Source organism: Platichthys flesus, chromosome 20 (genome assembly GCF_949316205.1).
Source record: "Platichthys flesus chromosome 20, fPlaFle2.1, whole genome shotgun sequence".
Taxonomy (NCBI): Eukaryota; Metazoa; Chordata; class Actinopteri; order Pleuronectiformes; family Pleuronectidae; genus Platichthys; species Platichthys flesus.
This window is the reverse complement of record NC_084964.1, coordinates 9,130,229-9,153,450: the sequence shown is the minus strand read 5'-3', so window position 1 is coordinate 9,153,450 and position 23,222 is coordinate 9,130,229. Positions and strand designations below refer to the sequence as shown.

At 43.0% G+C, this 23,222-nt stretch overlaps 3 protein-coding genes across 4 annotated transcripts; 1 reads left to right on the top strand and 2 right to left on the bottom strand.

Annotated features, from left to right (window-relative positions):
* Positions 1-206: 206 nt before the first annotated feature.
* On the bottom strand, positions 207-13,625 carry tom1l2 (target of myb1 like 2 membrane trafficking protein). Of its 2 annotated transcripts, XM_062413902.1 has the most exons (15): positions 13,527-13,625; positions 12,959-13,043; positions 12,190-12,268; positions 11,724-11,873; positions 10,551-10,685; positions 10,278-10,424; positions 9,648-9,764; positions 9,353-9,486; positions 9,142-9,193; positions 6,844-7,012; positions 5,857-5,983; positions 5,411-5,486; positions 4,367-4,426; positions 2,748-2,793; positions 207-2,648 (listed from the first exon to the last, which is right to left on the bottom strand). In XM_062413902.1, exons 1-15 carry the CDS (start codon positions 13,576-13,578, stop codon positions 2,500-2,502), a joined length of 1,578 nt encoding a protein of 525 aa, XP_062269886.1. In that variant the 5' UTR covers positions 13,579-13,625; the 3' UTR covers positions 207-2,499. The 2 variants fall into 2 exon arrangements, with proteins under 2 accessions (XP_062269886.1, XP_062269888.1); XM_062413904.1 differs by lacking the exon at positions 4,367-4,426.
* Positions 13,626-13,983: 358 nt separating this feature from the next.
* atpaf2 (ATP synthase mitochondrial F1 complex assembly factor 2) lies at positions 13,984-17,879 on the bottom strand. The gene is made up of 8 exons (XM_062413980.1): positions 17,488-17,879; positions 17,357-17,401; positions 17,062-17,210; positions 16,686-16,783; positions 16,295-16,375; positions 16,053-16,165; positions 15,803-15,918; positions 13,984-15,143 (listed from the first exon to the last, which is right to left on the bottom strand). The coding sequence occupies exons 1-8, from the start codon at positions 17,585-17,587 to the stop codon at positions 15,006-15,008; spliced, it is 840 nt and encodes a 279-aa protein (XP_062269964.1). The 5' UTR covers positions 17,588-17,879; the 3' UTR covers positions 13,984-15,005.
* A 170-nt stretch (positions 17,880-18,049) lies between these two features.
* On the top strand, positions 18,050-23,222 carry LOC133975945 (glucose-induced degradation protein 4 homolog). The gene is made up of 6 exons (XM_062413979.1): positions 18,050-18,431; positions 18,892-18,951; positions 20,204-20,311; positions 20,399-20,500; positions 20,597-20,727; positions 21,806-23,222. The coding sequence occupies exons 1-6, from the start codon at positions 18,240-18,242 to the stop codon at positions 21,867-21,869; spliced, it is 657 nt and encodes a 218-aa protein (XP_062269963.1). The 5' UTR covers positions 18,050-18,239; the 3' UTR covers positions 21,870-23,222.

Sequence of the window (23,222 nt, the reverse complement as noted above, 5' to 3'; positions counted from 1 at the left end):
GGGCCCACAGGCCTCAAGAGAGAGGTGGTAGCAGGGGGGCTACAGTAAATGAAGGGGTTTACTATAGGACAGCCTGGGCTATTACCATCTGAAGGGGGATCCAGTAAGAGGGGTGGTATGGCTGGAGCGGTGGCCGGGCATCGTGGCAGAGGGAACAGCAGACACTTGAAAGCAAGACGAGAAAAAATGAAGACAGGACACGAGGCTGCGGATCACACACTGCTAATGTTTTATTAGAGTTCATGCATAAGTCCAACAACACAAAGAGAAATGACAGATGAGGCAACGGAGGAAAGTTGCAGTCACACAGCACAGCCGTCCCTTTTCGAGCATCTCTTTCTATTATCCAGTGACAAACAAAGAAACACACTGTTCCTCTGTAATTCAGGGCCCAGATGACGCTCAGGCCGAAGCTACCGCTACGCTGAGATTCAGTTAGAAATCACAGGCCGAGCTCAAACTGAAATCAACCCAGGGCGCTTCTTCGAACAGGACAGTGACGACGCATATTTGAGATAAAACCGTTTCTGCTGACACCCACATGTTTTACACTAAAAAGAAGAAAACACGAGAAGGGCAATGTATTTAAAATGTGCAATGTTTATGATTCGTCGAAAGTGTCGTGAGTAGGTGGAGCACGTCAGCTTTGTCGTGTGCTAGTGGTCGATTTAAAAACATGTATCCTTCATGAGATAAAATGAGAAGAACCGGTGTTATGCTCGCGCGGCGTTTAACGTTTTCCGCGTGGACTCAATCAACAAACCCACAAAACCAATGACCATGACAAAGATACATTAGCCAGCAGCAATGTATAAAAACGGAAATCAGGACGCCATAAAACCAAGAGAAAAAACACTTAAAGATTATTATGACGATTTCTCATCGACATTTCAGATCATTCCCAGTTTTCTTTTCCACAATGAATCGATTTTTAAATACTGATCTGAAAAATAAGCAGTGCTGGACATATTTCTACACCTCCGCTGATGTATTTCTCATTACGTACATCTGGTGAAGCGTGTGCTGATTCACAGCGCAGGTTGAAAGGTAACGCGGGCGTCAGAGTGCATGCTTGTTTTCAGCTCGTTACGATTGTGTAACATGACGCATTTACTATTGTCAAAAGGAGTAAAATGTCTTGTTTGTGGGCGCTGCGTCCGCGGTGAGCTCAGTTCTGAAAAAAAACAAATGTCACGTTGAAAGGTCAGGCCTTTTGAGATGCTGGCGAGATGAAACAACGAAAAATATATGTGCAAACAGCTTTTGAAGTGTGACACTGAATTCTCATGACATCCCTTACACGTATAAATCTGTGGATTCTGGGTAAAAGTGCCCGGACACGCTTGTTATCCAGAAATTTCCTTCCACATCCATAGGTTTGGTCCCTTACATACAGCATCATCTCCTCAGGTACCAGCAACTCAGACTGGGAACCTGTTTTAAAACATTCAACGGCACAAAAATATCTTTGTATCCATCTTCAGCATACGGATGTTTACATCGACAGGAACTGTCCAGCAGACGTGAACAACAGCAGCTTCACACTCGTAAAATCTCAGCAAAATAATCTCAATAAATCTGTTTCCGACAACGCGTCGTCGAACCTTCGGGTTACATTTGTAAAATGAGAAATCTACAACAAGCTTTAAAAGGAAAAAAACATATTTGTCAGTTTTTTGCGCAACTTTACTGATCACAAAACTAGAATCCCTTCTTCATCTTTCTGATTTAGAGTTTTTAAATTATACTATTCCCTTTTTTGGTGCCCAGTGAGGCACATCCCTATTGCCAGAGCAGCTGCGAACATAAACCCTTCAAAAAATCTACATTAAATCCACGTCTCTTTCATACATATTGTAGCTTAAATATACAAACAACTAATAAACTTGACATTTGTCATTTACAGATTTACAATCCAACTTAGACGGACTTGCAAAGGTACTGATACAAACACCAAAACAATATCGGTAAATGGAGGCTCGGTGCTTCTGCTTTTAAAGAGCAATGCTGCGAAAACAACCGTAATGCTTCTGTTGGGGGGGGGGGGGTCTTTTAATCCATAAAAACTAAAATGATCAAGGTTGGTTGGTCTTAATTCATGCTGTGAAGGCTTAGAAAGGAAATGGGTCTCCTACTTATGGCCATGACTCTTTTTTTTTCCTTCTTTTTTTTAGAAAACTCTTCATGTCATCATCCGGATTAGCCGCGACATGAAGCTCTGCAGTCCCCAGCAGGCGGGGGGGAGACTCTTCACACATAAAGATGCAGGAATAAGCAGGCGGCGTCATTGCCTCTGACATCATGTGGGGGGGGGAGATCCAAAATTAACCGAGAGCAGGAATAATTTCCTTTTTTTTTTGTACAAGGACAGCACGGATCTGTGTAGTGTAACCGAAGTGTGTATCAGGTGGATGTGTTTTAACGTCAGGTCGGTCCTCGTGTGATGCTGCTCAGCTGGTCGGGGGGGGGGGGGGCAGTCGAGGGTCAGAGGTTGAAGGTCTACATGGCAAACAAAGCGTCCTCTGGCTGTTCTGCCTTCTTGCGGCTGGGGGTTCCCTGCCTGGCGCCTGGGTCACCACTGGGGGGCGACGGCAGGTTGGGCGTCGCCTCTGCAGCTTTGGCTCTTTCCTCGAGGAACTTGTCGAACTCTTGAGGAGAGAATATGAGCAAAAGGAATAACACAAGAGGAAGTAAGTTAGTGAGTGGAAAAAGAAAAAAAAAGGAAAATGAGATATGTGTTGACTGACCTTCACTTGTCACGCCTTCCTCGCCTTCCTCACCATCATCTCCTATCTGTTGGAGGGAGGGGGGACATAGTTACACTCTGAAAACATATTTCCCAGGAAAGCCCCAAAAACCAAGAGGAACTCTCATCCTGTGTATATGACTCCAAACCACTCAATTCAACACACACACACACACACACACAGCAGCTCAGGATAGAGTTTTAATTGCGACATTCACCAGTTTTCATTACAATACAAGGAGCCACTTACCTGCCGTACCACTTTGTATTGATGCCCAATTACATAACAACAAATTAATACCCAATCAAATAAACCAGTTATCTCCCGAACAAATAAGTTGCATTTCACCATTTAGTAATGCAACACAGTAAAATGAGCATGAAGTCATGTGCTCACTTATTGTGAACCAGGGGCAGTTAATCACACTTCCTTTCTTTGACTGCGTCACATTACAAATCTGCCTGTGGGATGACCTCAGTTGATGTTTTGGTTAAAATTCCGCTAAGTTTAGGCAACCTAATTTGGAAAGATTTAGGATAAAGCTTATAAACTAAACAGTAGAAGGAACTTTATCCTTGATTGTCAGAGATGAAAGCAGATAGTAAGACAACCTGATTATACAGGTACATCTTTAAATCTTGGAAAAATAAAAATGTTGGGGGTAATTAAAAAGCAAAAAGCAAAACACCTTCATAAATTCAAGATTCATTACACATAAAGTGAAATGTTCATCTTGTCTTGTTTTAATTTAGGTTACTATGGCCAATTACTATGTCCAACTACTGACAAGTATGTTCATTTAGACAATTGTTGGAGGTCGGCGCTCCTCTAGCACAAATTACTCTCCTCATTCCAAGTAAGAGGCTTCTGACGTTGTCTCTGGATCAGGATTGGTTTAATCATAGTTATGTGACGGTTGTAATCAATCCACTGGAGACGTCTTTGCTTGGTGGCTCTTGATGCACTGACTCCAGCCTCAGTCCACTCCACGTGACGCTCCCCCAAGTTCTTGACACTGACAATCTTCTAAAGGCTGCGGCCATCCCTGTTCCTTGTGCAGTTGTTCCTACCACATATTTCCCGTTGTGTCAACTGTCCCTGAATATGCTTGGATACAGCACTCTGCAAATATCCAGCTCTTTCAGCAATGACCTTCTATACTGAACTAGAATGAGAGATATGAGGTATTTATACTATGATAATAGTGATTTCCTCAAACTCTAAATTATATATTCTGAATATTTTGAGATGTGTTTTGTTTGAGCTGTAGGCTGTATTTATCAAAATAAAATACTTTACATGTAATGAGTCTTGGATATTGGATTTTCAGTACCTTAAATACCTGAGGAAAATTATTGACATTTTACACAATATACCTTTAGATGCACCTGTAAACAATTTTCAGTTCTAAGACCTTATGCTCATTTCACAACATTTATACATGACAAGATTAGTTTGCCCCAACAACAAACTGTTAGTAACTTAAAGTGGACTAGGATGTTAAATGAATGTAATTAAAACAATTAAAAAAAATAGGAGAAGTGGATGCAACAGCATAAAAAAGGAAAGAGAGAAAACTGCAGGCAGAAATGAAAAAAAAAAAATCAGGATGGGCTCACCACGTCTGTACACAGCCACTCCTCTATGTCATCCATGACAGAGGACTGGCCGCCGACAACCTACACAGCAGCAGCGAGGCCGTGACAAGTGAGAACAGAAGAAAACAAAAAAAACACCCGAACACAAAAGAACAAATGACTCAAATGAAGTGATAACTCAAATACAACTTAAGGAAGTAAAGTATTTTCTGAGGAAACAAAACAACAAAGAAACGGGTCATCAATATTTGTGAAGGGTGTGGCCCATCACGCACACACAGGAGCAGGTTTGTTAAAAGAAAACAACCCATTAAAAAGAAGTGTCATGTTGGCTATTGGAGCACACACACAGAGTCTGATGTGTTTCCTTCCATACTTGATTGCTCAGAATCACTATGCGTGAAAACAGCTTCATGACAAGCTCACAAACAACTGACAAGACATAATGTGGCAGTCCTGTTGGCAATGCGGCTTCAACTACGTATAAAGATGGATGACACATGTTGACCAATCGGGGGTCAGTCTCATCTGTTTATCACGCGGTTCACCTGGTTTTTATTGCATCAAATAAAAAACAAACAAAAAACTATGTGATAAGAACTACTTAAAATAAGAGAATCCAGGTTTGAGAGTAATCTATATGACTTGCTTGTTTGGACCATGTTCCCATGCACTAGTGCTTGGATACCCGTACCAAGACCCTCAGGACTCAGACCAAAGTTTTGAAATGATGATTGGGTTCGAGTTTAGTCACTCTGACTGTTTTATATACGTGATTACTTTAGCTCCACGTGCCGGTAACCGTGCCTGTTTGTTTCAGCTAGTTTTTTTTCTGGCTCAGTCGGGTTCGTTAGTCTACAACTTGGGATGTTTGGCAGCATCCTGCTTCTAGCGGCAGCAGTAAAAGCACGTGAGAAGATATCTGCATCGTGATGGTATAGCTCGTCAGGACGTCTTAAACCACACATTCACAAACATACTTCAGATGGTGGCTGAGTGGTTATATAAATACAGTGTCTGTTTAAGACCAGACTGGACTTAAAGGACGGTGTCAAAGAGACTCACCCCGACTGCAGTCGGCTGTAGGACGTCCAGAGTGGGAGGAAGGCTGCCAGGGGCGTGGCTGTCTTCTGCTGTGGTACTGAGACGAGACAGACAAGGGACTTTGTAGTAGTATTTGGAACTTGCTTTGCCACTTTAAACAATCAATTGCTTCATTAATCAAAAGAAAACTGATCTGAAACCGATTTTATGATTCCAGCTTCTTCTCCAGTGTGAGAAGGTAGTTGAAACTGAGGTACATAGTTTGCTACAGTACATCAAACGATTAATCGAGGTAAAAATCTGAAGGTTGAATAAAAAATTATGATTATTCTAAGCTTCCAAAATATCAGCAGGGTTTCAGAGGCCGAAACTTAATTTAAACGTTGCATCTCAAGCAGAACAAACTTTACATTTTAGTGCCTACAATTGATGGATAGAAGAATCAACAATAAATCTCTGTTGCTTACATCTTGCGTGGTTCCGACATGGCTCCAGTCCTGGTTTGAGCGAACACATCAAAGTCGTCCTGAGCAGGAGGAGGCTTACAGCTGGTCAGAGAGCTCAAGGTACTGCTCACACTGTCTGCACCCATATCTGGAGAGGAGAAAACACACTGGACTGTCATTGACCCCTGCAGCGTGAAACACAAAGTACAAATTGTACGCTTTTTAAACTGTATCAAAACAAAAGTACAGGGGACAGCTAGCGAGGCTCTGTCCGAAGATAAAAAAACATGCCCACCAACTAGCCTTAATTACCAGGCTGTATCTTGTGTGTTTAATCTACACACAAACTGAGAAGCATAATCACAAGTTGCGGTTTTATGGAGGCTTAATACCAGGGATCTGTCTGGAGTTTTGAACTTTGGTAACTCTTCTCTCTCTCATTTACTAAAGCCTCATTTGCAGTGGTAAAAAAAACCCACTAACTCCCACTAACATCTGGCTTTGAACTGCAATAGGAATGGACACATCCGCCTTCACCCCCAGGTCAAATGAGTCCGCAGACGAATAAATACGTTTTGAATCAGCCCTGATTGGCAGTGATGGAAACACAACCCCCCGCATGAATGCGCCTTTTCCTGATCCTATGCTATATTTTGGCCGTTTAGATGCTCTGCTGCAATTTTGCTGTCCTGGCATGACTTTATGATGTTCATTGAACTTTCGGGTTAGGCGTGTAAATAGCCGTGAATCTTTGTGTACTCACTAGTTTTTTCTCATATTCATCTTTTGCTAAATGCAACACTGTCGAACATGACCAGAGATAACTTGCCATCTGGCTAATTTCATAGAGCCGCTTCTCTTGGTGTGATTCAACCAAACACAACCACCATTACATACTACTGTTATTAAAAGCTATAAAACCGCCCACTCGCTCAAGGAGAAGAGGAGAATCATATCTGGAGTCTCAAACTGAACATTTGTCTAATGGCTGAGGTAGGATTTGCATACCGAGACCAGCCAGGCGGGAGGCCAAGGTGGCTGGCGAGGAGGGCCTTACTGCAGGGGCAGTGATGGTGGCAGGCAGGCTGGTGGGGGCTGCGCTGGGTATGTTGCTGACCACCGCTGGGGAGCCTGGGCCGAGGTCAATCAGGTTGTCATCTGTGGCCTCACTGAGGACCTGGTGAAGGAGGAGGGATGAGACACACTTACGGCTCTTGTGTCATGTAGAAGCAGAGAGAAGGATTTAGTTTTAACGAAAAGGCAGGATTAGACAGTACATGGTGGTCTAAATGAAACAAAGGATGGCACAGTGCATAAGAAGTACACACTTGGAAAACGTGTTGGTTGGCTACAGGAGAGCATGAAAATGTCTGTGATTGAAGGCAACAGGAAATTAAATTACTTTCTGAAAAACTTTTTCTTAAGGGGCTTCAGGATACTGTTTTACATTGAGGGCATGTTTGGTATTTGCCAATAAGAAATTCTCCTTTTATTTCTGATTTGTTGGAAGTTATTATAGATGCATCGGAAGCACTGGTCATCTATTAAAAAACAAAACATCCCCTTAAGAAGGTAGAATTTCAGCAGGGAGGGAGGGGGGAGGACTAAGTCTGTGGGTTCTGGAGGTTCTGCTCTACCAAGTTCAGTCTGCAAATCTCAAACCCAGATCATTTGAGATAATGCAAACACGACGTGACGGTGACACCGTCAGTCTACCTCCAGGTTCATCATATCATTGGCTATAGGGGCTGCAGAGTCAAAACATGCCATATGGGGTGAAAGACACTACGCTGGGCCCATATTATTTAAACTATGTTTCAACGGTAGCTGTTGGGTGACACTGGTTGTTCAGGGACAATATTTTCATACTTGCCTGTCTCAGCTAGCCACAGACACAGAAGAACAGAAAAGGACAGAAAGGAAGAGACAGTGAATACCATTGACATGTGCAGGGACACAATGTAATGGCATAACGATGGGAGATATACTTTCCCAGATAAATGGGAAACCCAAGAGCCTCCACAAGCACAGTGTTGCTTCATGCTTTTCATTTTATTTCTGGTAGACCCCATTGAGACCTGGCATCAACATCCTTCCTGAGTGATCTCATCACAGGTGGTCAGCTCTAAGTTCATGTCTGAACGCACCCAAATGCACCATGTATGTGTCCTGAGATCCGATCGCTTACACCACATTCGGAGATGGTCTGGGACGCGTCTGGCCACATCATTTCTGCTGTGTTTCTGCAAATGCATCCTTAGCCACATATGATTGACACGCCTACTCAGCTGACATCCCAATCCGACCCACGACAGTTTCACAATGAATGATCTGAGTGTTTTTAAGCTTCTCAGTGTCCAAACACACAGAGGTAAACTGATTTAAAACAACCAAATTTGGTCTTCGTGAACTTAAATCACATACACGATTATTTGATTGTAGAGCTGAGGGCAGGGATGTGACATCCAATCACAAGTTGTCAAAGGAGGCACATTTAGGACCCATTTTAAAACCTGGTGTAAACAGACGGACTTGGCCCAGACAACTTGTGATCTCTCAGGACAGATGTTAATACCAAGTCTAAACAGAGCCTGACTGACTAAATTTTAATCTGTGTTATCAAGTATTAAAGCGGTAATCAGGTAAAACAACATGAAATTGAGAGAAGGTATGAAGCAAAGAAAGATGCTGCTGTTAGCAGCTGCAAGCATGTGACTCATGGAAGCAAGAAGTAAAACCTAGCTGCTGATGAAAGTCGTTCTCAATCGAGATTTTGTCTGGTTTGTCGACGGATCAGTTTGAAACCTCGGAAAACAAAAATTGACGCCCATAAAGCTTCACCAAACAGATAGGGGGCCACTGTTTCACACCTTATGAATAATTATCAGCTTCAAAGCTGTGACTAGACCGGACGCTGAGGTGCATTGAAACAGTGAATGTTTCACCCTGCTGGACACTACTCCAATACAACAGGCCTGATTTGAATGTTTTACATAAAGTATCATTAATGTCGCAATGGAAAACATTTTGGAACGTGGCACATTCAAAATATAATAATAAAAGTAAATGCATGTATGCCTTTGCTTGGGTTTCCATTAAATTAGGTATGGACATTGTGTACATTTCTGATGGTTACCCACAGACATTGTAAAGCCCGACAAATAATGTAACCTGCACGGACACAGTACCAACAGTGAAAGGTGTGGGAATGAAAGAATGAAGAAAAGAAAATAACATACAGAACATACAGACAGGTAATCCAGGAGTTTGAAGAGTAAAACAAACACTGGGCGTTTCCCCACTCACCCCGTTGTTGACACTCTGAGCAGAAGACCTCCCAGACCTAAACCTCTCATACCTGAGGCAAAGACAAGGCGACATGAAAGAGATGAATGAGAAATTCTTCAGTCTATCTAACCAAATAAGAGCAGACATCAGGAAACAGAAGAGTTTGGGTGGGTGTAATTTTGTCCTCCTGCCCCTGCCGTTGTATGTGTGCTCATCAGTTTTTCCGAACCTTTCGTAGCGTAAGAAAATGTTGTTGAGGTCGTCGTTGACGTGCAGTAGCTCCTCAGTCACAGATTCGTTGGAAACACAGGAGATGAGCTCCATTATTCTGTGCTGCATGGCTCTGCAAGTCCTGTTCAGCTCCTAAGAACGTACACACACACGGACGCATGATGGTCTCAGGTTATGGTTCTCTTACAGTTTGTACTAGTCTGTACAAACAAAAAACAACCAGCTCTTATATTTGCTCATTTTTCACACTTCAGGATATAGACAAACACCGAAACACATAAGTGGTTCCTTGCCTGTAGTAACTCATAGTCTGAAGCATCCTCCTGTCCTGGGACCATCTCGGTCAACATCTCTGACATAACCTTAGTGTTTCCACGAACGATGTCCAACTCGCTGCGCAGCTGGCAAATCTGGAGGACACACAGACACATTTATACATTTGTCTGAACAGTGGGTGGAAAACTAAATTAGGCAGATTTAAACTCACTAAAATCTATAATTGCATTGGGGAGGAAGAAGTGTGTGAAATCAGAGTAGTTGAATTAAGCTGCCAAAAAGTAGAGGATGAATTTGTCAAATAGCTAAATATAATAGAACACTTAAAATAATAAGCAAAACTATTTTTTTTGAAATTCTAGTAGTAATCTACAAATGTGACCAAATATTGATAATTTTGTCTTGACAGCTCTGGGGATAAAGGTTAAACAAAAAGGTGGCAGATACAAACCACTGGCTTGAGACATCTTCGCAACATGCATGTGTGCAGCAGTTGACTTAAACTCTGGTTTAATCCTGTAGTTTGGTTTGTTTCACCCTTGTTACTTGCATGAAACCAAAGAAGAAGTCTGAATACGTAAGCGACGGTGCTTTTGTAAGGAACCTGCAGTTGTGGTTTCATTCTGTTTCAATGAAAAACTCTGCACCTGGTCAGATGTAGGATTGATGGATCCAGAGGGGAGAATGTTGGGGACCTGTGGCTCAATGTAGGCTGGCGGGACAGCTTGCGGTGTGGGCTGAGCGGGGGCGCTGTACTTCTGTAAGGTGGAGTCCCCCTCTGGAGCAGTTGCAGACTAGAAACAACAAAGAGAGATTTAATATAAATAATAGAGTGTGAGAGGTTAATTAGAAGTACTATCTTACGATACTTAGACTTTGCATATGAGCTGAGGTAAGCTGCTTAATGAAATGCCTCCTACCCGCAGAGGTGTGTGTATAGGCGACAGAGTCTCCAGCTCTGACATGGGGAACTCGATGCCTTTCCTTTTTAGCTCCTCATAGACCTGAACCACCCCTGTGAGGTCTGGACTGCTCCTGAATGCATCCGCCCATGCCTGGAGAAGGCAAAGAAAAGAGTTACAAGAAAAGAGATGGAAAAATATAGCTAACAAGCAAAGAGATGTCAGAATAGTAAATCAGGCCTATTCTCTGATCATTTTTGTTCGCCTGCCTTGAATGCAGTCAGTCAGCCAACAACAAAGCACTTGGCATCCCTCTCAGCAGTGGAGAGGCTAATGCTACCCTGGAACGCAATAATAGCTCAAGCACAAGCCACACTTCTAAAAAACTTAGTTCAAATGGACTTTGAGGGAGTTCTTTTCTACTCGGCTACTTTAAACTGCACATCTGTTTTGATCTAAATAAAAATCTCTACAGATGCTTCCTTCTTTTGATTAAAAGCTAAATAAAAACGGTAAGTAATACTCTAACTGTTGCTTGAGACTTTGGTTAGAATTTTTTAACTGAACCTTTTTCTTTGCTTTTACACATTAACACAGGAGAGATGAGACAGTGAGGGAGCTGCACAACCCAAAACACAGTCGTCTAACTGGATGATACACATCTTGCTAAAGGGTGCTTCAACTCTGCATGTGTGTCTGTGGTGTGTGTCTGCACATGTGTGTTGCTCGAAAAATGTTCCCACACAATCGTCCCAGATGACCATTGTGACATAAACTTCTAATGATGAGACAAACAACAACTACAGACTCTCTCCCCTGCTGGATCAAGGCTGCAGCTGTAGACACAAGGTTCCCATGGTGGAAATATGAGCAGTCCATATGAGCCTTGCAAGGTAACATGAGCTGTGGCAGGTAACTGGAGGCTGCTCCTGGCTGAAGCCCTAGAGACATTGGACTTTACCTGAGGCTCATCCTGAGGATGACAAACAACCTATGGAACTTCTTCACAGGTAACTTAGTAATAAACACCAATGCTAATAAAACATATCAGTTTTCACTAACTGACTCAAGTTTCCCCCACAGCAATTAAAAAAGAAAAATAGACTAGATATCCGTGAGATGAATAATCGACTAAGATCAATGACATGCACAGGTTGTGAAGGCATGACTCAATACTGCTTGTTATCATACCTGAATCAGGGCGAGTACTTTATCTTGAACGATTGTCGGCGGGTTGTTTTTAGGAGAGATGATTTTAACAAGCACACCATCCACAAAGTCCCTGCTGGTGACTAGAGCATGAAAACGATGGCCGCAGTTCTTCACACACGTCTCCAGCACCTGGTGGATGCAGAGAACAGACTGATTTAAGAGCAGGCTAATGTCAGGCAAACAGTAGGTCAAACACCATAAGAGACATGCAAAGAGTTTGGATACAGTGGATTGCAAAAACCTTTGAATGTAAATTGTGAGATAAAATTAAGCAATCCTTAGTGATTTGCACTACACAATATCACAGTGTGTGATAGGGATGACAAACTGTAACACACAATGCCTGATTGTAACAATCGGAGAATTAGAAAAATTACTAATATTTTTAATACTTTTTAATAAGTAAATAGGTGTACGAGTCTTCCTCTTGCCACTTTACACTCACCGTTAAAGTCAACATCACCTCTCTATAGTTCCTGTTGCCATTCAGCCTCTTCTTCACTGCTCTAATGGCATCTTTTGGCCTGTACACACACACACATCCAAATGTAAAGAGACACATTAAACACACAAGTATAGAATAGCATATTATGCAGAGCTTTATAATGGACCGATGATACATATGTAGCAGAGCAAAATAAACGACTTAGGCGATAATGGCCAAAGACATCCTGAATGGCAGTCTAATCACCATGTTGAGGTACAAGTCAATGATTCTTCTCTTTTCCACTGTGACCACTCTTCTGCCCGACAGAAATGATTAACATTTTTATTATTTGACTGCTCCTAACAGATGACATCATTGCCCGAGTAAATTGGCGTACGACAGCCCTTGGATTCCTCTGTGACAATAAAGAAGTAGAGTCAGGAATCTTTTTATAGACTTCTGCTGCTGGGATGCAGTACAGTGCAGCAGTCTAGACCCACTGAAGCCTGTTTACAAGCCTCTAATCAAACAAGAGCTGGACTTCACACAGCAGCCCGAAACACAGAGTACAAGGTTAATGGGGCAGGGAGATAAGCAGGGTGCTCTTGCATTCATCCACCTCACACAGCCAGTGCCAGAGCAGGAAAACTGGAGTGACACTGACATGTGGAGGATGCAACAGCAATGCATTGTGTGATCAGCCCAGGAACAAGGAAGAGAACCTGTTCATGAGTTAATCAATAAAGTGTAGGGATCAGGTATCCTCTGGTTTCCTCTTGTTACTCACCCATCCTCTGTTTCATTGATGATGTCGCATATTTCCATGTTGAGGGTCCAGTCTTCATTTTGCAAGGAGCCATCAGTGGCTCTCTCTGCAACACACACACAGACACACACAGACAGACACACACACACACACACACACACACACAAATGACAGAGGTTGAGAAGACAACCTGTGAAGACGTTTCAGCGAAAACAAAGCAGCCCAATTACATGACGATGACCGGTGGCTAGCAAGCTGTTAGCTAACTTAGTAATTGGCTAACCTTTAACATGTAGCAGGTCACTGAGTTGACTGGTGTTTTAAGCGATACATTAAGAAGTGACGGTGTCAGACAATGGAGCATTAGAGTGACAACGGCCAAATGACAGCAGGTAACGACGTAACTACTGATTAGCTTAGGCGGCTAACGTTGGCTCTCCAGCTGTATACAACTCATTCGGGGACATTAGCATGCTCAAGCTAGCATTGACCGTAAGCGGTTATTTAGCCCCAAAAACAGTCACGTTTCTGGGACACACGCACGTCGAGCACTACGCACAGTCGTCCCTTAAATGTGTAGGTACATTACCGATGCAGTGCCCCACCGGGGTACTGTAAGGGTTTCCCAGAAGGAACTCCATCTTGCTCGACAACAAACAAGTCAGTCCATGGGCTGATGGTGAGGAGAGCGATACATGAGGAAAAGACTGGAAAACCCCGCCCACCGAGCAGCCGGATTGGCCGTAACATCCTGACCTTTGGCGTGATTGGACAGTTGGAGCATCCATCAAGGGAGCAGGGCGATTGTAAATAAAAGGCACCAAAGGTTGCGTCCATAAAAGTGAAGCGGTTATTACATGGCTCAAGAGCTTATTCTGATATTATATAATGCAGACATAGAACATGCACATTTAGTTTTGTATTGTGATGAGACATCTGTTACAATGGTTAGTCTTTTCTCAATGTAAGACCCCTTAAACTCTATGAACAAATATTGCTTCAAAGTGCTGGAAAGGAATCAGCAAACCATGAGTCAGACAATGTCGTTCTTTCATACACTTTGATTTATTTGACCTGTAAAAGAAACAGAGCTTTGCACTTAAACGTTACTACAGGATGAGGATGGAGTCCAATTTGTTCCAGTTCTGTGCAGATGACAGCAGTGACCAGGATTTTCCTATACAGCTCTCAACATGTTACTGCACTGAAAAGGCCTGAATACATACAAATAAACGATGCCAATATTACGTATGTTTCTTTCAGATAAGCACTGAAGTCTGAATATTTCCCCCAAATTTTCATGAGGGTCTGCATGTGAGAACACAAATGTCCAGACATTGCTCCAGAACTACTCCTGCCTGGACCCTTGTGAAAAGGACACCAATTATGATGTCAACTTGGAAAGACAAGATTCAAAGGCTTTTCCCGATGCCAGTGTTGATGTGCTATGAACCAAAACGTGAATCCTGGAGTGAAATGTATACGTAATATCCTCCTGCATGTAAGTACATCTCTATTTTGTTCCTTTTGTGAATGCGTCTGACCCGAACAATCTCCTACTTGAGTTCATGTCTTTACAAATAGTAGTTTGAATGCAGTATGTTTAACCTATTGCAAAAGGATTTCACTTCATCTACACACAGCACAGTTCGACTCGACATCCTCTTATGAACCTTCCAGCATTCAAATGTAGCAAAGAGAAAATAAAGCAGCAGTGGAATTAACATTCCACCACCAAACAGACAACAGCAGTAGTTACCAGTGGCCAAAATGTCACGGATGACTGAGAACCGCCTGGAAACTCTGAGAGGGTGTCACTCTTGGCAGCCGCCACAAATAAACATGGCAAAAAAGACAGCCTGTATGATGTGCTGGAGTGAGATGACTCTGTTACAGATCACAGACAGAACAGCTGTCACTGCTAAACAGAACAAAGAGGATGCATGGTGTCTGTCTGCATGGATGTAGAATCACAAATCACGGATAAACCTTTGAACTTTGGGGGATCTCGGATTGAGGGCAGATTTGCTGTGTGCCCATTGAGTTTTTGTATTTGAGCTCCTCCTTCTCAATCCTGCATGAGTTTTCTCTTGACAGTTGAACTCTCAGATGAGAGGTGAACAAAAAGAACTCCTGCAGCGGTCCGGGCCCTCAGCTCATACGTGTCATAGTCATGCGCCCACTCTACGTTTCCCCAACTCTGAATCTGTGTGGGAGAAAGAAAAAGGAGGATAAATAAAAATCAAGAATGGAATAAACTATCCAAAATACTCTACAATTTTTTAGATCAATACATTTTTACCCAAGAAACTAACCAAAATGTGGAAAGAATGCACTATCTTGCAATGTTATGGAAAGTGGTAAAAAGTGTCTGTATCCACTGCACCAAAATATAAGAACCTCTTCCCTGGCCCCTGCGTCATTCCTCTACTGAGTTTGGAGGAAATTAGTTAAAAAATATTTGCAGAACAAATCCTCCCTCTGTGAATTTGTACTCTCTATGGGGAAGGAACAACCAATGACTGTCAGCAAAAGGGTCTGACTTATACTTTCTCACCTTAACCCTTAAGCTGCTACATGCAATACAAGATCACAAAATCATGACCACTAGCAAGGTCAGCCTCTACACTGCAATGTACGTCTAATGCTACAAGTCCTGATTTCATGAGAATCACTATTAGAACACAAGAGGGTGCTGTTTCTCTCATGGCCATATGCAGAATACATTTTTCTGGCAGTGACAGATCTAGGACACAATGACACTTGATAAAATAGCCCAAAAGCGAGTTACTATTTGTGAGAAGGTGTAATATAAAATAATATAAAGTAAAGGTTGTTGAAAAAGATCTTGGAGGAAAAACCCACCTGGTATTCCTCCTCCAGTCTGGAGAGCAGCACCGCCTGCTCCACACTCAGATGTGTGTCAATCATTGCCAACGACAGCACAACAGACTTCAGCTGTGTGATCACAAACTCAAGACCTGCGCAGGAAGAAAAAAATTACTGCACAGCTCGGTCCGGCTTCTATTACAGCCTAGTAAAGTACTATACAAACTATCACAAATGTCACACTCCTGTCCATTTTTATATTTTATATATTATAGAAATATTTCACCTGTCAGAGACCAAAAGTTGTACGATTTCAAGTGTTGCCGGAACGTGTCTTTGGTCTGCTCTGGGATCTCAGGACCCAAAATATTGGACGAGGAGCCGATAGTGACGTTGTATCTGCAAGACAGTTGTGGGAAAATATACAATTAGGAACAAGCTGGTGGAGTAGCTTGATTTAACAGTGCTTTACTTAGAATATTTAATGGCAAGTGTTCTTACAATGATAAAAACGAATGCTGCCATTACCTGTTTTCAATCCAATGCAGCACCGGGTCCCACTCATTCCTCTGTAGCTCAACCAAAGCATGAGGCTCATCTACTCTGTAACTACACAGCAGCACATATGCAACATTAACATTTGAAGCCACATATAACACAAGTAACTCACTGATAACAAATATGTAAATGCATTTCACAAGCAGAGTTACAGTGTGGATTTACTTGGTTATACTGGGCTTTTATTAAGACAGTGTTTTTAGGATTTGCTCTGATTGTATATGAATATAAAGAGGAGCAAATATTACATTTTTTTACTATAAAGCTATGGCTTCAATACGGTTACTATAAATAATGGTTATAATTGTCATTATGAGAAAAACAAAAAAAATCTAACTGAATAAGTGATTGAGTAGTTTACCAGACAGTGTCAGTCTCCAGAAACTTCAGAGCAGCACTGATCATCTGGTCCTTATTTCGCTCTGTGGGATTGTCCAGAGCTGTGTTGCACAGCGTAGTCTGCAGGAAGAGTAAACAGTTTACCTCTACTAGTGGCGTGAAAAACTAAAAACATCGCAAGAGCTTCACGGTAAAATAATTTGACTGGCAATATCAATGGCGGATCCTGGTGTTGGGATCTTATAGTAAAATGCTTCTGTCTCACACATAACAACTGAAGGCATCTTATATTTTCTGAAAACCAAAATCCTCAAAACCTTCCTTTATATCCCTATCACCTAAATCTTACACCCTGAACCCTTAAACCCAATTTCAATCCCCCGGGTCAAAGGTCGTACCAGGTGCATAGAGTAGAACTTGAGCGTGTCCCTTTGCGCATCCCACTCGGTCGCCACGGCGATGGCCAGGGCTTCATTGGGCACTGTGAACAACTTTCCTCCGGGAGTTTTCAGTTTCCTTCTGTCCAGGTTGATCTCAAATACACCACCTGGGTGACACAGGCAGGGGGAATGAACAACTTTAGTGGGCCTTCTTTCACTGTAGTCTTTCCTTTGTCATGACTTTGAAAATACAACACACACACACACACACACAACTTTAACAACAACAGTAACAAGAAGATCTGACACTTACCTTCACCTTGGGATATGCTGACATCTTGGTAGAATTTCCTTCTCTCTGGTTACATCAGAGGAGAGATCATCAGTCAACAGAGTTAAGCTGCGAACCAACAGGCGTCTCAGTCTGCTGTGTGTTCCTCTTACCTGATGCTGCTGTGGAGTACAGAGGGGGCTGACTTCCAAGGCACACTTTGCCGAGAGGCTTTCTAACTTGGCTCTGGAGTCTGACCAGGCTCCTCAACATGGTGGCAGCTCGGTGAAGATGTGAGGCTCCAATAGAAGACACCGGCGAAGAAGCGGTAAAACAAGCTAGGCTATCTCTGTGTGACTGCAGGTTGTTAGTTATCCGCACGTAACATTGTTAGACTACAGTTGTTTTACGTGTTAGCCTTAGCTCTTGTTTATCCTGTACTTGCAAACGGTGCTAAGTCGCTATTTCCCTACCACATATTTCGTCCTTAGCTTTCACAGACGAGCTCCTACGTTCAAAACCATGCGTCTGACCTTCTGCGCTAGCTTGACAGATGGAGTCAAACTATGTTAATAGTCGGGAAGTGTAGTTTTAAGCTGCATCTACGCGGTATCACACGTCGAGCAAAAAAACTACACTCGCGCACTCCCATGGAGCCTTCCGCAAATCTAACCAATGCCCGTGGAGAATCTTTGCATAGTGAACTCAATTGGCCAATGAGAGGGGCGGATGCTGCTTCTACGTCGGCGCTTCGAGGTCCCCTCATTTTTTTTGGGAGCTTGGTGCCTGGCGAACTAAACTCCGGAGGAATAAGTCGGGGTCTGAGTGTTGGTGGGCTTCACCGCTCCTCCTCCCCGCCGACAGAGCCCCTCGCCCGGACGGCCAGTGAACGCGGTCGGCGCCCCGAGCCAACGAAGCGGGAGCCATGCCCGTCCCCGCCGCATACCTCGGCGAATCCCCCGCCGCGGCCTTCACATCCTCGGCCTCGCTTGTCCCGCCGCCGCCGATAAACACGCGGCAGCCCGGCGTCGTCACCTCGCTGCTGTACAGCGGCTCCAGGTTCCGGGGCCACCAGAAGAGCAAAGGGAACTCGTACGACGTGGAGGTCGTGTTACAGGTGCCGCTGCCGGGGGGGGGTCGGACATTTTCATGATGCAGGGACGAGCTGTCAGGGCGATGTGGGGATCTGTCAAACGGGCGCTGTGGTGACTGACAGCTCTGAAATCAATGGGGCCTGTCGTCGATCAACGCGCCAAGCTAACTGTCACTGTAGCTACAACCAGCAGCCCTGTGTAACCATTAATGCCCATTTAATCCACTGATACTATACGTATTTGATTCATTGTCGTTATAAGTAACCACCTCCCTGTTGAGGTTTGATGTGTTTGTGCTGCACCACGTAGCAGGACTCATACACACATGCATGTTTATGGTTGTATTTGTGTGAGAGGATATAAATAACAAGTGATTATTCCCATATCATATAGTACAACATCACATAATCCGGCTTCCTGGCTGAATGTCACTCTACAGATGTGTAGTAACACGCTGTTGTTTGTTGTGTTTCCTTTACTAAGCATGTCACCATGGAGGACTCCTACCTGTGTGGCTACCTGAAGATAAAGGGACTGACTGAGGTGAGACGAGTCATTCTCTTTAATACCAAGCAATAAACATGAATGTTTAGAAGCTGGTTCCGGCCACTGGCCAGTGGTGCCCACCCCCCACCCCCCTTTTTTTTCCCCAGCAGACTGGTACAATCTAGCTCCACTCGGTCCTGCTCAGTATTGTGTAGTTTGCATTGTACCGAGAGGATGTCACTTTGGAATCCACAGCAGATCCCAGCTCGTTGAAGGTGCCTCACAACCCGGGTGTTCCCGGGTCAACTTGACAGCATCTTTTAATAGTACATGCACAGTCAATGAAGACTGTCTCTGCAGGGACGGGGTCAGACTAGGACGATTGGTATGTTCGTAGGTGACAGCAGCTCTTCTTACTTGATTGAAATCATTCTACCTTCAACATTCAAAAAGATCAATCCATTATAAATACTGTTTATAAGTGTCGCAGGATGGGGAGGGGGCTGGAACCACTCCCAGCCGGGGACACCATGAACAGGTCACCAGCGGATCACAGGACTGACACAGAGACAGATAACAATCTTGAATCAAGACTGTGGTCTCTCAGTTTGAGAGCAGGCCTTACTGATTTCACTTTGGATTTTGTTACCCTTTCACTCTAAGCTCTGCACTGGCATTTAAATAGCACCCTACTTGCTCTGCTTGTGTTCTAACTTTGCGCTTGTACTCAGATATTTTGCTGCTTGGACAGATTTCCACGTGTGAAACATCTGCTCTCAGATTTCTCCTTTGCTCTTGTATTCCTTTGTGCAACAAGTCCGTCAAAACTCTCCAACCATTAGAATGCCAGGTGGTGTGTTTACAAATCAAATTGACTTACCCTTGTGAATGTGTTGGCTTCACATGTGATGGTGCCATCTTTTTAAACGTTTATTAGAGTTGTATTATAACAGGTCAGAAGTGTGTTTGCGAACAAGCCTGGATTTGATTGATATGTGACTGTAAATAATCGATTGCAGATTTGAAAAACAAAGAAACTAGCTAATGCACCCACAAGGAGGGCGGGACTACTTTTTTTCTAAAAAAGCGAGTACAGGTTGTGAATGTGACTTTTTAATCAATAAGTCCTGCTCTCAAGCTGAAAGACCACTCTCTTGAATTCAGATGAGAACGAAAAAAACGCAATTTAAATTTTCCAATTAACCTAACCCTAATCTTTGAACTGTGTTTCTTCATCTCACTGTGCAAAACATAAATAAAAATGAGTGTCGCTAATATGATTTATGTACTGTTGTTTTCACGCTCATAGGAATACCCGACTCTGACCACATTCTTTGCCGGAGAGATCATCAGCAGGAAACGACCATTTCTCACCAGGAAATGGGATGCAGATGAAGATGTGGATCGTAAGCATTGGGTAAGGCCAAAACTGAATTCAAACACTCTGCAGGGCTCCACACATGCTGTTTTATTGTGCCATAATCAATATTCATTTTGTGTGAAGGGCAAGTTCCAGGCCTTCTACCAGTATGCAAAGACCTTCAACTCAGACGATTTTAACTATGAGGATCTAAAGAACTCAGACTTTATTTTCATGAGGTGGAAGGTAAGGTGCTGCCTGAATTAGAGCTCGACCACATGTTCATGTAAGTGACCCCTGACCCGCAGCTGCTGCTGTTCCTCACCCTGTGCGTCCCCTCAGGAGCAGTTCCTGGTCCCAGACCACACTATCAAAGACATCAGCGGCGCTTCCTTTGCTGGATTCTACTACATCTGCTTCCAGAAATCCACAGCAACGATCGAGGGCTACTACTACCACAGGAGCTCTGAATGGTAACACAGCACAACACGGGTCACTGTGGGGTCAAGTTGATTTTTGCCAGTGAAGGAAAAGGAAACGTTTCTGGATCAAATTCCAGTTGTTGACGGACAAGGTTTGCAGCAGCTCCTGTTGGGGTGCACTGGGAGCTGCTGCTGGGATTAACCAATAATCTGACTATTGACCTTATTCAGAATAAGACATTACCATTATGATATTTGTTAGTAGTAGAATGTTCCTTTCCAATTCCTTTTTACATGTTACTGACAAATCATTGTCTGTAAAGACTTGCATCAACATTATTTCCTACTACTTGTGTTCACTTGAACCCAGGGCATGTGTGGGTAACTGCTGTACATGTTTAAGGTCGCATAATGCTGTGACAACTCCAATAGGATGTTACACAGTGATTGAGATGTATACACATCTACATAACGCGACTAAGGTGAGAACGCGCCACCTGCCTTCATTTGATTATTGCTTATTCAGATTATTGTCTAAATTGGATTAATATAAAAAGGTGAACACGTTTAATGTGGCGTGCTTACGAACAACTTTATATACCTTTATGTGAATGAAGCCACAATGTGTTGCTTTCGATTGATCCGGTCCTACTGCCTGCTTATGAGGTTGCGTTTTCTCCATCTTTAGTGTTTTCACTTTAATTAGATGTTTCTTTAGTTTTCCTCAATTCCCTCTGTGCATGATAGTTTAGCTGTTGTTACAAAGCACTATAATTTAATTCTTTTGATTGTGTTTAATTCTCTGCTTTAACCAAATATAGCCCCATGTTTTGCTAGTTGTATGCTTTTATGTGAAGAAGAAGAAGAAGAGGCAAGATGTTTTGTATGCATCTGTCTTAACTTTGATACAATTACAGATTTCAAGTAATTTTCTCTGTGATCCCTCATGACGGTTTGAAACCAGTTTGGCAGTCTGCTTCAAACACTACCAATTAAAGCCATGTAGCTGTAAAGGGCGTATAACTGAATGTTAGCACCAGATTCCTCCCCCATGGAGAACGTTGTCATCAGCATGTTGTGAAGTCGGCCCTTATCTTTTCCTAACATATACCGTGTTGTTGCACTGCAGGTACCAGTCTCTAAACCTCACCCATGTTCCAGAGCACAGTGCAGCCATCTATGAGTTCCGGTGACCCCGGCCAACATCGTGGATCTTTAATTTTTTTATTATTGGACGGACAAAGACTTGGGGCTAAAGCAGAGTTCTGCAGATGCTAGTGTGGAGGACAAGGAGAACAACCAAGGTTGAAAACGTGAGCTTTGGCAAAGTGCTCGTGTGTTCACACTCAACGGATGGACAGGGACAAATGAATGTATGCACAGATGAGACCAGAAGGAGGAGCCAGTTCTGCTCCCTGGCTGGAGCTTGTGACGTTGGAACCAGCAGCAGAGACTGGCCGTGGGTCATATCAAACACCCATTCTATCACGTGTTTTAATGTCTGGTTTTAAAAGACGCTTTGCCAAGCATCTCAAGACGCTTTCATCCAGCAGATGCAGAACGAGCTACGTAAACACGTCCGACGACAGCAGGACAAGGACTCCTCGGAAGAGTCCGCTTTTATAAACACAATCCCTCAAGCAGTACAATCACGTAAATTTTGCTTTTCACGATTAGAGCTCTTCCCGTTTGAGGATCGGAGCTTTAATTGAACCATAAGCTACAGTATAATAACAGTATTTCTTTTTTTAACGCTAAGCTGGTATTAGTTTGCCTGCCAAGAGTATTGCCGCAGCGTGGCACCTTTTTTTTAAAGGCTGAAGTGTGAGTGATACACAAAACAAGCTTTTCCCCTGTGTTTCGTCAAACCTTCTTGTGAGATTATTATCACGTGATTGCTGTGGATCTGAATCTATTGAGAATTTGCACAAAGGCGGAGTACGCGTTACCAACGCCTGCAGTCGGAATTCTACATTCGCACTCCTCAGTACACAAGCTCCGAGCGTCACGGTGGCAGGTCAAGCTTTGACTTAGACTGTTTTTAAAGTGTTTGGAGCCAAAACAACTACATAGAAGTATTCAGAGAGAAATTATTTTATTTAGCCCTGCGCTCTGCATTAAACGCAGAGCTTTTTACCTCCCTATGTGTCATTTTAAATTAAGACCCACCCCCCCACTATCCCTACATTTACACGTCTCCTCGACTATGCAACACTGTCAACATAGCACTCTTCAAACATCAAACCTCCGGATTTCAGAGACAAAAAGTTTATTCTATCGTTAAAGAGTATATGAAAAATTACAAAAAAAAAGAATCTATCTTCATTAAAAGAGGTATTTTTGTTAAATTGCCTATGAAATCACCGTCCTCCCCGGTCATGATCCCCCTCCATGTGATGGTGCCATCTTTTTAAACGTTTATCAGAGTTGTATTATAACAGGTCAGAAGTGTGTTTGAGAACAAGCCTGGATTTGATTGATGTGTGACTGTAAAGAATTGATTGCAGATTTGAAAAACAGAAAAAACAATTGGTTTCAAAAACTTT

What these genes read in the sequence shown, in the direction of transcription:
- tom1l2 (XM_062413902.1), bottom strand. Translation starts at nt 13,578, where the DNA reads ATGGAGTTCCTTCTGGGAAACCCTTACAGTACCCCGGTGGGGCACTGC. An exon ending in CCCGGTGGGGCACTGCATCG is followed by an intron (nt 13,044 to 13,526) that starts GTAATGTACCTA and finishes TGTGTGTTGCAG; the next exon opens with AGAGAGCCACTGATGGCTCC. An exon ending in ATCAATGAAACAGAGGATGG is followed by an intron (nt 12,269 to 12,958) that starts GTGAGTAACAAG and finishes GTGTGTGTACAG; the next exon opens with GCCAAAAGATGCCATTAGAG.
- atpaf2 (XM_062413980.1), bottom strand. Translation starts at nt 17,587, where the DNA reads ATGTTGAGGAGCCTGGTCAGACTCCAGAGCCAAGTTAGAAAGCCTCTC. An exon ending in GTACTCCACAGCAGCATCAG is followed by an intron (nt 17,402 to 17,487) that starts GTAAGAGGAACA and finishes TGATGTAACCAG; the next exon opens with AGAGAAGGAAATTCTACCAA. An exon ending in GACTGGAGGAGGAATACCAG is followed by an intron (nt 15,144 to 15,802) that starts GTGGGTTTTTCC and finishes TCTCCCACACAG; the next exon opens with ATTCAGAGTTGGGGAAACGT.
- LOC133975945 (XM_062413979.1), top strand. Translation starts at nt 18,240, where the DNA reads ATGCCCGTCCCCGCCGCATACCTCGGCGAATCCCCCGCCGCGGCCTTC. An exon ending in ATGTGGATCGTAAGCATTGG is followed by an intron (nt 20,312 to 20,398) that starts GTAAGGCCAAAA and finishes TTTTGTGTGAAG; the next exon opens with GGCAAGTTCCAGGCCTTCTA. An exon ending in TTATTTTCATGAGGTGGAAG is followed by an intron (nt 20,501 to 20,596) that starts GTAAGGTGCTGC and finishes GCGTCCCCTCAG; the next exon opens with GAGCAGTTCCTGGTCCCAGA.